The 14099-nt window shown below is 38.7% G+C and overlaps 1 protein-coding gene across 1 annotated transcript; it reads left to right on the top strand.

Annotated features, from left to right (window-relative positions):
* The first annotated feature begins 6537 nt into the window (after window positions 1-6537).
* LOC127137709 (uncharacterized) lies at window positions 6538-7427 on the top strand. Its single transcript, XM_051064142.1, has 2 exons — window positions 6538-6734; window positions 6818-7427. The coding sequence occupies exons 1-2, from the start codon at window positions 6538-6540 to the stop codon at window positions 7425-7427; spliced, it is 807 nt and encodes a 268-aa protein (XP_050920099.1).
* The last annotated feature ends 6672 nt before the right edge of the window (window positions 7428-14099 follow it).

Genomic DNA, 14099 nt, shown 5'->3' with positions numbered 1-14099 from the left:
TATCAGCGGATTAGAGTGTTTTCTGACTTGGTTGACTGTTGCAGGATTTTTGAACAGGATACCAAGGCCAGAGCGGAAAGCTATCAGCAAAGGGTTGATAGGAAAGGCAAGAATCAGAATGATCGTGGAAAACCGTATGCAGTTGGCAAAGGTTTCCAGAGGCAGAGTGGGATGAGGAGGCCTAGTGGGGGAGACTCCAGTGCCCCTGCTAAGTGTTACAGATGTGGTCAGGCTGGACATCGTATCCATGAGTGTACAAGTAATGAGAAGAAGTGTTTCAAGTGTGGAAAAGGTGGTCACTTGGCTGCAGAGTGCCGGTTGAAGACTGTGACTTGTTTTAACTGTGGAGAGGTGGGTCATATCAGTCCACAGTGTCCTAAGCCGAAGAGAGAGAACCAGTCGGGGGGCAAGGTCTTTGCTTTATCGGGTTCTGAGACTTCTGCAGATGATCGTTTGATCCGAGGTACGTGTTATATTAATGGCTTTCCTCTTGTAGCTATTATTGACACAGGTGCGACTCATTCCTTTATATCTTTGGATTGTGCTGTGAAACTTAAATTAGAGATATCTGAGATGCATGGTAGTATGGTGATTGATACTCCTGCGAAGGGTTCAGTGACTACTACTTCAGTTTGTTTAAATTGTCCTTTGAGTATTTTTGGTAGAGACTTTGGGATGGACCTCGTGTGTCTTCCACTAGTGCAGATTGATGTTATCCTGGGTATGAACTGGTTGGTGTTTAACCGAGTTTATATCAACTGTTTTGATAAGACGGTGATCTTTCCTGAGATTGAGGAAGGAAAGAGTTTGTTTCTATCAGCAAAGCAGGTGAATGAGGCAGTAGCAGATGGGGCAGAGTTGTTTATGCTGTTAGCGACTTTGGAGGCTAAAGATAAACTGGTGATTTGCGATCTAGCCGTGGTGTGTGATTTTCCTGATGTGTTTCCTGAAGAAGTGAATGAATTACCACCAGAGCGTGAAGTTGAGTTCTCGATTGATTTGGTACCTGGTACTAGGCCGATATCGATGGCTCCGTACCGTATGTCTGCTGTTGAGTTAACTGAATTGAAGAGTCAGCTGGAAGATCTGTTGGATAAGAAATTTATTCGTCCGAGTGTGTCACCGTGGGGCGCACCAGTGTTATTGGTTAAGAAGAAAGAAGGTACTATGAGGTTGTGTGTGGACTACAGGCAACTGAATAAAGTGACGATCAAGAATCGGTATCCTTTGCCGAGGATTGATGATTTGATGGATCAGTTGGTTGGTGCGAGTGTGTTCAGCAAAATAGATTTGAGATCGGGTTATCATCAGATACGTGTGAAAATTGAGGATATTCAGAAGACTGCTTTCAGAACAAGGTATGGACATTATGAGTATTCTGTAATGCCTTTTGGTGTGACTAATGCGCCTGGAGTATTTATGGAGTATATGAATAGGATTTTCCATTCTTACCTAGACAAGTTTGTTGTGGTGTTTATTGACGATATTTTGGTGTATTCGAAATCGGAAGAAGAGCATGCTGAGCATTTGAGAATGGTTTTAGGAGTTCTACGAGAAAAGAAGTTATTTGCTAAGCTGTCTAAGTGTGAATTTTGGTTAGATGAGGTTAGTTTTCTTGGTCATGTGATTTCAAGAGGTGGTGTTGCTGTTGATCCTTCTAAGATAGAAGCGGTATCTAAGTGGGAAGCTCCGAAGTCAGTTTCTGAGATAAGGAGTTTTCTTGGACTTGCAGGTTATTATAGGAAATTCATTGAGGGATTTTCTAAGTTGGCGTTACCGTTGACGATGTTGACTAGAAAGGGGCAAGCGTTTGTTTGGGACTCAAAATGTGAAGAAGGTTTCCAAGAGTTAAAGAAAAGGTTAACTACTGCTCCTATTCTGATATTACCGAGTCCGTCGGAACCATTTGAGGTTTACTGTGATGCTTCATTTTTGGGTTTGGGTGGTGTTTTGATGCAGAGTAAGCAGGTTGTAGCTTATGCTTCGAGACAATTGAAGGTTCATGAGAGGAACTATCCGACACACGATTTAGAGTTGGCAGCTGTGGTATTTGTTCTGAAGTTATGGAGGCATTACTTGTACGGGTCAAGATTTGAGGTTTTCAGTGACCATAAAAGTTTAAAGTATTTGTTTGATCAGAAATAGCTGAATATGAGACAGAGGAGATGGCTAGAGTTTCTGAAGGATTATGACTTTGGTTTGAATTACCATCCGGGTAAAGCAAACGTAGTAGCTGATGCATTGAGTCGGAAATCATTGCATATGTCTATGTTAATGGTTAAGGAATTGGATTTAATTGAGCAGTTTAGAGACTTGAGTTTGGTGTGTGAGAGTACTCACAATAGTGTTAAATTGGGAATGTTGAAGTTAACGAGTGGTATTCTGGACGAGATTAGAGAAGGTCAGAAATCCGATGTGCTTTTGGTTGATAAGTTGACTCTAGTGAATCAAGGTCAAGGTGGTGAATTCAGAGTTATGAGAATGGTGTTTTGAAATTTGGTAATCGGGTGTGTATTCCGGATGTTACCGAACTTAAGAAGAGTATTCTTGAGGAAGGACATCGTAGTGGCCTGAGTATTCATCCTGGGGCTACGAAGATGTATCATGATTTGAAAAAGTTATTTTGGTGGCCGGGAATGAAAAGAGAAATTGCGAGCTTTGTTTATTCTTGTTTGACTTGTCAGAAGTCAAAGATTGAGCATCAAAAGCCGTCTGGGCTAATGCAACCGTTGGCTATTCCAGAGTGGAAGTGGGATAGTATCAGTATGGATTTTGTTTCTGGTTTACCGAGGACAATTAAGAATTTTGAAGCTATTTGGGTGATTGTTGACAGATTGACAAAATCGGCTCATTTCATTCCGATCAGAATGGATTATCCGTTAGAGAGATTAGCTGAGTTGTATATTGAGAAAATTGTAAGTTTGCATGGTATTCCGTCGAGTATTGTTTTGGACAGAGATCCTAGATTTACATCGAAGTTCTGGGAAGGTTTGCAGAGGGCTTTGGGAACTAAGCTAAGATTGAGTTCTGCATATCATCCGCAGACTGATGGTCAGACTGAGAGGACGATTCAGTCACTGGAGGATCTTTTGAGGGCTTGTGTTTTGGAAAAGGGAGGTGCTTGGGATTGTCATTTGCCTTTGATTGAGTTTACCTACAACAATAGTTTTCATTCGAGCATTGGTATGGCACCGTTTGAAGCTTTGTATGGTAGGAGATGTCGGACACCTTTATGTGGGTATGAGTCCGGTGAGAGTGCTGTGGTTGGACCGGAGATTGTTCAACAAACTACGGAAAAGATTAAGATGATTCAGGAGAAGATGAGGATTGCTCAGAGTCGTCAGAAGAGTTATCACGACAAGAGGAGGAAGTCACTTGAGTTTCAAGAGGGAGATCATGTGTTTCTTCGTGTTACTCCGATAACTGGGGTTGGTCGAGCTTTGAAGTCGAAGAAGTTGACACCTCGATTTATTGGTCCTTATCAGATTTTGGAGAGGATAGGGGAGGTAGCCTATCGTATCGCTTTACCGCCGTCACTTGCGAATTTGCATGAGGTTTTTCATGTGTCTCAGTTGAGGAGGTACATTCCTGATCCGTCGCATGTGGTCCAAGTAGATGATGTACAAGTGAGAGATAACCTGACTGTTGAAACATCACCTATGAGGATCGAGGATCGAGAGTTGAAGCAGTTGCGGGGTAAAGAGATTGCTTTGGTAAAGGTAGCTTGGGGAGGACCAGCAGTTGGCAATGTGACTTGGGAACTTGAGAGTCAGATGAAGGAGTCTTATCCAGAGTTATTCGCTTGAGGTATGTTTTCGAGGACGAAAACTCTTTTAGTGGGGGAGAGTTGTAACACCCCGATAAAATATGATAATTATTTAATTTAAGTTAATAGTATATTATTAATTTAATTAAATAATTGGATTATTATTATTATTATTATTATTGGAATAATAGAGTTGGAAATAAAAAGGTCCCATTTGGTAAAAGGGGGTTTTCACGTGAAAACAGAGAAACGACTCTAAAGTGGAAAAGGGCAAAGGGCAAGAGAACGAGGGTTGAAGAAAGGAAAGAGCTGGAAGCAAAAGGTTGCCGGATTAACTCAGGTAAGGGGGGTTTATCGTCGTTTGATGGGTATTATGGGTTAACATGTAATGGGTAGTGATAAACCATTGATTTGACTCTGATTAGAATGATGTATGCTGAAATTTGTGAAATATTGGATGAACGAAATTTGGATCATAATTGAAGGAAATTCGTAGGAATTAGATGGAATAATGTTAGAATTTGTGAAATTGAATAGGGTATGATTCGTATTAGATGATATGAACGAACACTGTGTAAAATTGGACTGTGGAAGGTTGGATCTGAAGAATCTCGTAGCAGAGAAAACCATAGCAGATCTGGAAAATTGGTTTCTGGTCATACGCGTATGGCACTAGGCAATACGCGTATGAGATGGTCAGGTACGCGTATGGCACTAGGCAATACGCGTATGGATGAGGAAGATGATGTTTTGAACATGGTTTGGTCTCTGTTGGTACGCGTATGAGGAAGTGGTACGCGTAGCATACGCGTATGAGACAGGTGATACGCGTATGGGATTGGCTGAGAAATGAGCCATACGCGTATGGGACTAGGCAATACGCGTATGGGCAGAATTGTGATTTTTCTGAGTTGTTGTTGTGCAGTTTTGGTCGTTTCAGCTGGGTGATGTAATTTAGCTGATGTATGCTATAGTAGGGACCATTTCCCGTTGTTTTGAGTAGTGTAGGTATTAGTAGAGTGTGCTAATACTGTGATTGATTATTTGACATGATGTGATTCTGGGATAAATATGCTGATGATGTATGATTGTATGCATAATGCTGTGAATGTATCTGTTATGTATGCAATTGTGAATGGACTGTTTATGGCTTAGAGTGTGAGCATATGTCCATCTTGGATTGTTGTTGTTGTTTGCATGCTAGGTGATTTAGCGTGCATAGTATGGCCTTTATGGTGGTAGCTAATTCCCATGGTGAGGAATTAGTGAGTGAATTATTATGGATTGTTGTTGATGTTTGCATGCTAGGTGATTAGCGTGCATAGCATGGCCTTCAGGGTGGTAGCTAATTCCCATGGTGAGGAATTAGTGAGTGAGTCACTAGGTCTCAAATGAGTGGGACTAGTGAGCTTGGTAGCCGTATCTGGATTTGATCGGTGAGGTTGAACTATATGTTCACGAATAGTCGGTACCGCATGCATGGAGTCTCATTGCATAATGTATGTATGGCGTATAATATGAATGGATGTATTCCAATATTATACGTGTTGTTTGGTGTTGGTGTTGAGTATGATTATGATTATGAGTTGATGTTGCCGTTGCTGAATGTGTGATCTGATTAGGGTGATGATATGTGTTAGATTACTTAGCATTACATGATATTTTATAATGCTTATTATATCGATTGAGGAACTCACCCTTACAACTATGTTTCAGGTAACGAGCAGTGATTGAGTAGAAGCTAGTGCTTGGAGTCTAGTGTAGTTCCTTAGTGGGTCATGCTCTGGTAGATGTAACATCGGGACGGGATGTTTTACCTTGTTGTCATTTTTGGTTGTTGAACAACTTTACATGTGATGTGTTACATGTTTTGCATGTTGTTAATTTCTATCCGCTGCGAATTATGCAAATGTTTATTTTGATGAATAAATGAGCATGACGAGTTAATTTGGAACATGGTGTGAAGTGTAAAGTGTGACACCCTTAAATTGCATATCCACTCTGATTTATGTTTGGTTGTTTTAATTATTTATTGGGGTATTTTAGAAGGGTGTTACACTATTAATATCTCCAAAAATCCTATTCAGCACAATAGGACTAAACACATTGACATCATGCATCATTTTATTAGAGAACTTGTTGAAGACAAAGTCATAACACTTGAGCATGTCAGCACTAAAAATCAGCTTGCTGACATTTTTACCAAAGCCTTGGATGCAGTTCAGTTTGAAAAATTAACAGGGGAACTTGGTATTTGTGTTTATGAGAAATTATAGCAATTGCAGCTATTTAGGTGTGTTAGACAAGTTTTTAACTCTCATCATTACACACGACATGCTTGTCTAAGCCCATTACTTCACTATGTATCCGTTTTGAGAAAAACACGCTACCCATTTCTGTCAAATGCTTCATTCCTCACCATAAATCTTTACTCGCCTTCTCTCACGTGTCTTTCCTCATTCCGTCTGTGTCAAGTGTTACCAAAGATGTTGAAACCATCTTTACCCAAGCACATGCATTTCTCAACTGAAACCAGTGGATCATCTTCTCCAACGGCTGGGGCTGATGAACCATTCCAAATGATAAATCTGTTTGATCTTGTCTTAGAGGTTTCTCTCTTATCCATGATTCATCCACCTACTCAGAAGAAAGCAACACCGTCTATTTCAAATAATGTCAAGACTTCTGGTAAGTCTTATGTTTCTGAGCCTACAATCCCTACTGAAGATAAGACTGTTGTTGAATAGGGTTCTAGGTCTAAAGGTTCTGAGATGAGAAACCCTACTAAGCATACCAGTGTCATTGAGAATCATACCGAAGCGGAAAGGATAACCATTGATAAGGAACTTCGGAAGTTTGTTACCTATGTGTTGAAGGAAGTGGATTCACATGTTTTTCCAAATGTTCAAACATATTTGGAAAAAGAAACTAGCCCTAATGCTGATTCTAGTGAAAAGGTTGATGAATTGTCCTTGAGAAAGCTACTCATGAAAGAAGGAGTAAGAAGAAGGCTGGTGAATGTGTCCCTGAGAAAGCTGCTAATTAAAGAAGAAGTAAGAAGAAGGTTGATTATGTTGTCAATGTTGATGACCTAACATCTGATGAGGAACCCCTTACCAAAATCGTGACTCTTGGTATAGCCAAGAGACTTCAGAGAAGAAAAGGAAAGGTTGTGATGTTTGAAGATTCTCCTTCTAAGGAGATAAAAAGAAAATATGGTGGTATGAAAAGAACTCCCTCTAGAAGTTCCAAAGGAAAATCCCATGTTGGTCCTGCTAGATCATGGAGTAAAGTTGTTACACCTACGAGGAAGAGGAAAGTTGTTTCTTCAAGTGATTCTGAGTTTGAGGTCGAAGAGGATGTCCAGGACATCACCCCTGTGAGAAGATCTGCTACAAAGAAGCCTTATGTTGTTTTGCCCGAGGCTCCACTACACAATGTGTCATTACATTATGTGAAGAATGCTGAAAGATGGAAGTATGTTATTCAAATGAGGATAGCTTTAGAGAGGGAATTGGGTAAGGATGCCTTAAAATGTAACGAGGTTGTAGAGCTTATAGAGGCTGTTAGGTTGATGAAGACTGTCACAAAATTTGGTCCTTCATATGAAAGTCTAGTCAAGGATTTTGTGGTGACCATCTCTGATGGTGTGATGATGTGAAGTGTAAACACTATAGGAAGGTGTATGTTAGAGGAAATGTTGTGACATTTTATCCTGCTTTGATCAACAAGTTTTTGGGAAGGACTGAAGAACCTCAGGCTGAGCTAGAGGTTACAGATGTCCAAGTGTGCAAGGAGATAATTGGCAGGTGAAACACTGGCCAAACAAAGGAAAGTTATTTGCTGGGAAGTTGAGTGTCAAGTATGCAATCCTTCATAGGATTGGGACTTCCAACTAGGTCCCTATAAATCACACTTCAACCATCTCTACTAGGCTTGGTATGTTTATATATTCTATTGGAACAAGAAGATATTTTGATTTTGGGAAGTACATTTTTAAACAAGTTCTGAAGTAGGCCTTCTCAAATGCTGTGAAGATGCCTATCTGCTTTCTCTCACTCATCTGTGGGATAATTCTGAACACATGTTCTAGATACTGTCATGACATCTTCTCAAGTACCTAGCCCTTCCAGTTCCAAGAAGAGTGTTATTTCAGAGCTGAAGGAGACATGTAAAGAATTGGATGATCCCGTCCTGTCTAGCACTGCTACAAAGATAAAGCTTGAAAATTTGATCAAGGCTTTGAAAGAAGAAGAGGAAAAGGAAGTTGAACATGGTAGTGATGACAATGTTGGAATTGATGTTGGCGACTCTGCTGGTGGCAATGATGTTGAGAATAATGAAGATAAAGAAGCTAAAGGAGAGGAGTATGCTACTACTCACTCAGATAGCCAAACATATATTTGATTGTGGTGTTCTTTACTTTGGTTTAATGTTGTTTTGTGGTCTCTGATCAGGATTTCAAGCACCCTTGTGTGTGAAGGAGAAGTGCGATCCAAAACGCAACGGAAATTAAAATTTTCTCCTTTAGTGATCCTTACCAATGGGCATGATCATTGATAGAATAGTTACCTCTTGTGACGATTAAAACCTTTGATGCAGATCTACGGAGCGATCACGAACGTTGAACAATGACAACGCCTCTACTCAGTCCACGCGAACGGATTCCTTCAATCTCAGTGCTAGCTGCTATGAATGAAGGCTTTGAGTGTGAGAGAGAGAGAGAGAGAGAGAGAGAGAGAGAGAGAGAGAAAGAGAAAACGAAAATGCAACCTCAATTAATGCTTCTGCACAAGGGTTCTATTTATAGAACCACTTGTGTGGGCTTCAAGCTAAAAGCCCACTTAAGTGTATGTGGCCCATATCTTATAATATGCCCAAAATCACTTAAGCGCATGGTACTTTACCATATTTCGTATTCTACTTAAGTACACCGTACCTTACGATATTCTACAATTCACTTAAGTTCACTGTACCTTATGGTGTTCCTTAGTTACTCTATCTCTCATCAATCCGTCCTTTGTGTGTGACCCTGTAGGTTTTCGCGGCATTGGTAATTATATTAAATCACGTATTTAACATAATAAACAGTGAGCGGTATCTAGCAACACATCACTGCTACCCAAGACACGAAAATGTCATGTGATCCGACAAATCCTTCTGTGATAATACTTATGTGTACAATTACCCTTTTGCCCTTATGTCTATATTGAACACAAGGCATAGACCGTGTCATCCTTGTCCAGTTCAATATTGGGCCCATAGATATTTATCCTGTTATACAAGATGGGCAAATTCCATCTAGGTCACTCATGTCCCTCAGCATGCTTCGTGGAGTACCCATCAACTGTCTTTATGGTTATCCAGTTACGGATAATGTTTGATCAACAATAAAGCACTCGACTCTACATCTAGGGTCCATAGTGGTTTCAGGTCGAAGGGTGGTATACACCATTATCACCATGAGAATAACTTATTCTATAACATTCTATATAGTATTCTCATAGCGGGTCAATCCAGTATAAATATTACTCTTAATATTCATACCTATGTTTAAGACTTGATAACTCCTTATCCATGATCCATGAGATGTGATCATTAGTCTATATACATAATAGTCTTAATGCTTTAATGTTATCCCATTTCACAATAAAGCTTGACTACGGATACTTTAAGAATAGTGTCCTTATGTTTAATGTGATCTCATGATCAAGTCACACTTGATACATTAAACAGACTAGCTATTCTAGGGACTTTATTAAACAAACGTAATAAATAAAAAGCCTTTTATTATTAATAAATAATTCGATACAAGTACCAAAAGTATTGGCCTCTAGGGCTTACACCAACAGTGTGCACTTTTGTTTGTGATACTTAACTTTATGAATGTGGTTTCTAAGTTTTGGTTAGCTGCTTACCTTTGTCATATAATGGATAAAAAGGGGGAGTAATGTCTATGTGCTCTAACCACTAACCACTAACTACAGGCTATGTTTGAGGGGGAGTTCTTGTTCTAAAACTGTTGGGCTGCTGTGAAGAGATGTCAGACATGATATCCTGACATCAATTTGTTTGAGGAATTATTTATGTGTGAGGCTTATTTTTCTTCTACTCTATATGCCTCTGATGTTTGAACTTGGATAAGTTATTTTGTTTTGGATGTTCCCTTGAGGGGGAGTCCTAATTATGTGTGACAGGGGGAGTACAAAACTTGGACAAGTCATTTTGCTTTGGATGTTCCCTTGATGGGGAGTCCTGATTATGTGTGATAGGGGGAGTACAAAACCTGTCTATTATGTAACTGCATGATTGCTTCTGATTTGTGTGTGTTATTTTTTTTTTCAAACCTATGTAGTTCTGTTGTAACCTAGATTGTGGTGTTTGTGTGCAAGGGTTATTTGGTTGTTTTAGACAAAATTTTCCAAAGGGGGAGATTATTAATTCTCTGTATTTGTGATTGCCAATAATTTTGGTAAAACTAACTTAGCAGCAACATGTTGAACAAGATGTTCTAACATGTGGATCCGACATCTTGTCTAGTACAGGTTTACTCTTGGTAACGTTTGTTTGATTAACAGATTACTAAATATTATGGGAATATTAAGTAATCCGATGTGGCGTCCAAGATTGAGGAATCAAAGATTCTATATGAATTTAAAGTTATTCTATTTTTCTAAACGTTGATACATTTTAGGAAACTCTTGATTGTAGACCTAATTTTTTGCAGAAGTTTCTGCATACTTTTAGCAATTGTCTCGCTGCGTGTTTGAAGCCCAAATCCAGTACAGACTTTGGCTATATATAGAATACCACAAACCTAATTGGAGTACGAATCAAATATTTTGTTCACTGTGTTTAGGGTTTGTGTTGATGTTAATTGTGAGCCTCTCTAATATCATCTTGATATAAGAGTAGGATTGTCTCTATTGAGTTATAAGTTTTGTCAATCACTCTCAAGCTTGTAAACATTGAGTGATTGTGTGTCTTTAAAGTGTAACTTCTGAAACTTTCATAATTGTATTGTTTCTTCACTATTGTGATTGAAAGGGAAGTGGGAGGGGTCTCATACCTAGGTGCACCTTAGGTAGAAGTTAAGCACGGGTAGTGATTAGGGAGTAGATTGTAAACTGGAGATAGTTTCCTAAAGGTCTACAAACTGATATTATTTAGTGGATTTCCTTCCTAGCTTGGTAGCCCCCAGATGTAGGTGTTGTTGTACATCGAACTGGGTTAACAACTCTATGTGTTATGTTATTTTCTATACACTTAACTGTATGTTATATTGTCATTGTGTTTTGATCAGATATTAGTGTCTCGACATCTCTTAGGACATCTGATATCTACATACCAGAATTTCAGATATGTTGGAATTTCATCCTTGTAGGGTTATTGGGATGACCAAGATTTATCTATGACATGTTCAAGGCAAACCAATGAAGACTTAGAGGCATAAAGAAAGGCACAACTTATGAATAAATAAAATGTAGGATTTAGGGTTAGGATTAGTGGTTGACTTTGGTCAACTGGTTGACCAAAAAGTCAACAGCTGACTCTGCTCAACTGTAGGTCAAAATTTGTAATTTTTGTGTAAAGTTTGTAATTTGTCCTTTTTGTTATGCAATGGGATGTTTTGAAATTAAGATGGCTATTTTTAACTTGTGTTCCAAATAATATGTTCCCTCCATAAGCATGAGTTATTGATATCTGAATGAAACATGGATTGATTTGAATCCTAATCAAATAACCCCTGGATTAATATTGAAACAAGGCCATAAAGGTCAAACTTGCAATCAAACCCAATGATCAAATGCAAGCCAAGATAACCAATGACCCCAACCCTAGAATTAGGGTTTCAAACAGGTTAATGTAAAACAATCCCAAAAGGTGTGATGTCATGGAAGAAGATTCTAGCCCATGAGACTAGCCAAGCCAATTGATAAAAATCCAATTTTTGTGTCATAAATAGCAAGAACTTTTGAATCAATGATGTTTGTTATTATTATGCAATTATGAATGAATGCAAATGGTATGTATATGCAGGCAAACCAAAAGTCGGATGAAAATGAAAAAGGGAGGGCAAATTTTGGGGTATGAAAAATTGCACCCATAATCATAACGCTCGATTGAAAACTCAATTTTGAACTCATGTGTGATGTGAGTGCGGTGGGTGAAGTTCTAGGGCAAAGGAAGAACAAACCTTTTCATTATGCAAGCAAGGTCTTGAATGATGCATAAATTAATTATGCGACTACAGTAAAAGAATTGATTGATATAGTATATGCATTGGAAATCTTTTGATCCTACCTCATTGGCTAAAAAATTGTTTGTTACATTGACCATGCAACGATCAAATACTTAATCCCCAAAACTGACTCCAAGCACAGACTCATTAGATGGATGCTTTTGTTACAAGAATTCAATTTAGAGATTTGAGACAAGAAAGGAACCGAAAAATTGGTAGTAGATAATTTGTCTAGGCTGGTGAATCTTGAGATAACAGAACAAGAACGGGAAGTCCTAGAAGAGTTTCCAGATGAAAAGTTACTTATGGTGCAAGAAAGACTGTGATTTGTCGACCTAGAAAATTACAAGGCAACTAGTTTAATCCTCGAATATTTGAATTGGAAACAGAAGAAGAAATTCCTCTGGTATGCTAATTATTATATTTGGGACAATCTGTATTTGTTAGAAGTTGGATCAAATAACCTGTTGAGAAAGTGTGCAACAAGCGAAGAAGCGAGAAGTATCATATGGCATTGCCACATCTCGCCATACAATGTCATTATAATGGTGAAAGAATAGTTGCAAAGGTCTTATAATCAAGTTTTTACTGACCCTCCTTATTCAAGGAAACTTATGAGCATTCCCAAAGGTGTGATAGCTACCAACGGATTGCTGGAATTTCTAAACAGAATGAGATTCCGCTACAAACTATGCTAGAAGTAGAAGTATTTGATTGTTAGGGCATAGATATTATTGGGCCATTTCCTCAATCTCTTTCAAATGAGTACATCTTGGTAGTTGTGGACTACATCTCAAAGTGGGTAGAAGTTATAACATCTCCTAAAGAGGATGGTAAAACGGTAATCATATTTCTCAAGAAAAACATATTTACTCATTCTGGGACTCTAAGGGTCTTGATTAGTGATGCAGGGTCACATTTTAGTAACTCTTAACTATCTAGAACCCTGGAGCATTATGGTGTTAGGCACAAGGTTGCATCGCCATATCACCAACAGAGAAAATGGGCAAGCAAAGGTTTTAAACCGTGAAATAAAAAAGGATTCTTGAAAATACGGTTTCAACCTCTAAAAACTATTGGTCCATGAAACTTTATGAAGAATTGTGGGCTTACCGTACAACATATAAATCACGAATAGGACTCACACCTTTCCAAATGGTGTACGGTAACACTTGTTATCTTTCGATGGAATTGGAGCACAAGGCTTACTGGGCACTAAATTTTTTGAACTTTGATCAGAATTAGGCTGGGGCAAAAAGGAAAGTTAATTTACATGAATTAGATGGGATAAGAATTCAACCATATGAATCTTGTAAGATCTATAAAGAGAGAGTCAAGAAGTATCATGATAAGAAGATTCTTAGTAGATATTTTAAACCAGGGCAGATGGTGCTATTATTAAATTCACGTCTTAAACTATTTCCTAGAAAGTTAAAGTCTAAGTGGTCAGGGTAATTTCAAATCAAGGATGTGAAGCCTCATGGTGCACTTGAAATAGAGGACCCTATGTCTAATGAAAGTTGGACTCTTAATGGCCAAAACATAAAGCTCTACTTGGGTGGTGAAATTGATCGAATCACCACAACAATTCCACTAAATGATCCTTGAGTTACAAAAGCAGGGATCGAGATAACAATGTTAAATAAGTGCTTGTTGGGAGGCAACCCAACTTTGTAAGTATTTGAAGTTTCTTGCATAGTAGGATCCGAAATGAGGGAAAATGGAATACAACATATTTTGCAGAAAAAACTGAAATCTGACAAGCTCGCCAAGCGAGACAATTTTTTATGTTCTCGCTGATGGCTCGCTCTGTCACACCAGGCAAGCATTGCAGATTCAGTAAAAGCAAATTTATGTTATTTACCACTCAGTTGCTACTCCCACCAACTTTTTGATTGTAGCATTCAATGGGCCTTTAACACACCATAACATTATTTGTTTCACACAATCTATTTCACTCACACACGGTAAAACCTAGCCTCACTCTATCTGACACTTGTTTGAAGAGAGCCCATTCTCACAACTAGCTTTTGTTCATCTTTATGCATTAACCAAGATAAGTATGCATGCTAACTACACTTTAGTGAGATA

Source organism: Lathyrus oleraceus, chromosome 4, assembly GCF_024323335.1.
Source record: "Lathyrus oleraceus cultivar Zhongwan6 chromosome 4, CAAS_Psat_ZW6_1.0, whole genome shotgun sequence".
NCBI classification, from domain to species: domain Eukaryota; kingdom Viridiplantae; phylum Streptophyta; class Magnoliopsida; order Fabales; family Fabaceae; genus Lathyrus; species Lathyrus oleraceus.
The sequence above is the reverse complement of the archived record's forward strand: the minus strand, read 5'-3'. Positions and strand labels throughout refer to the sequence as shown.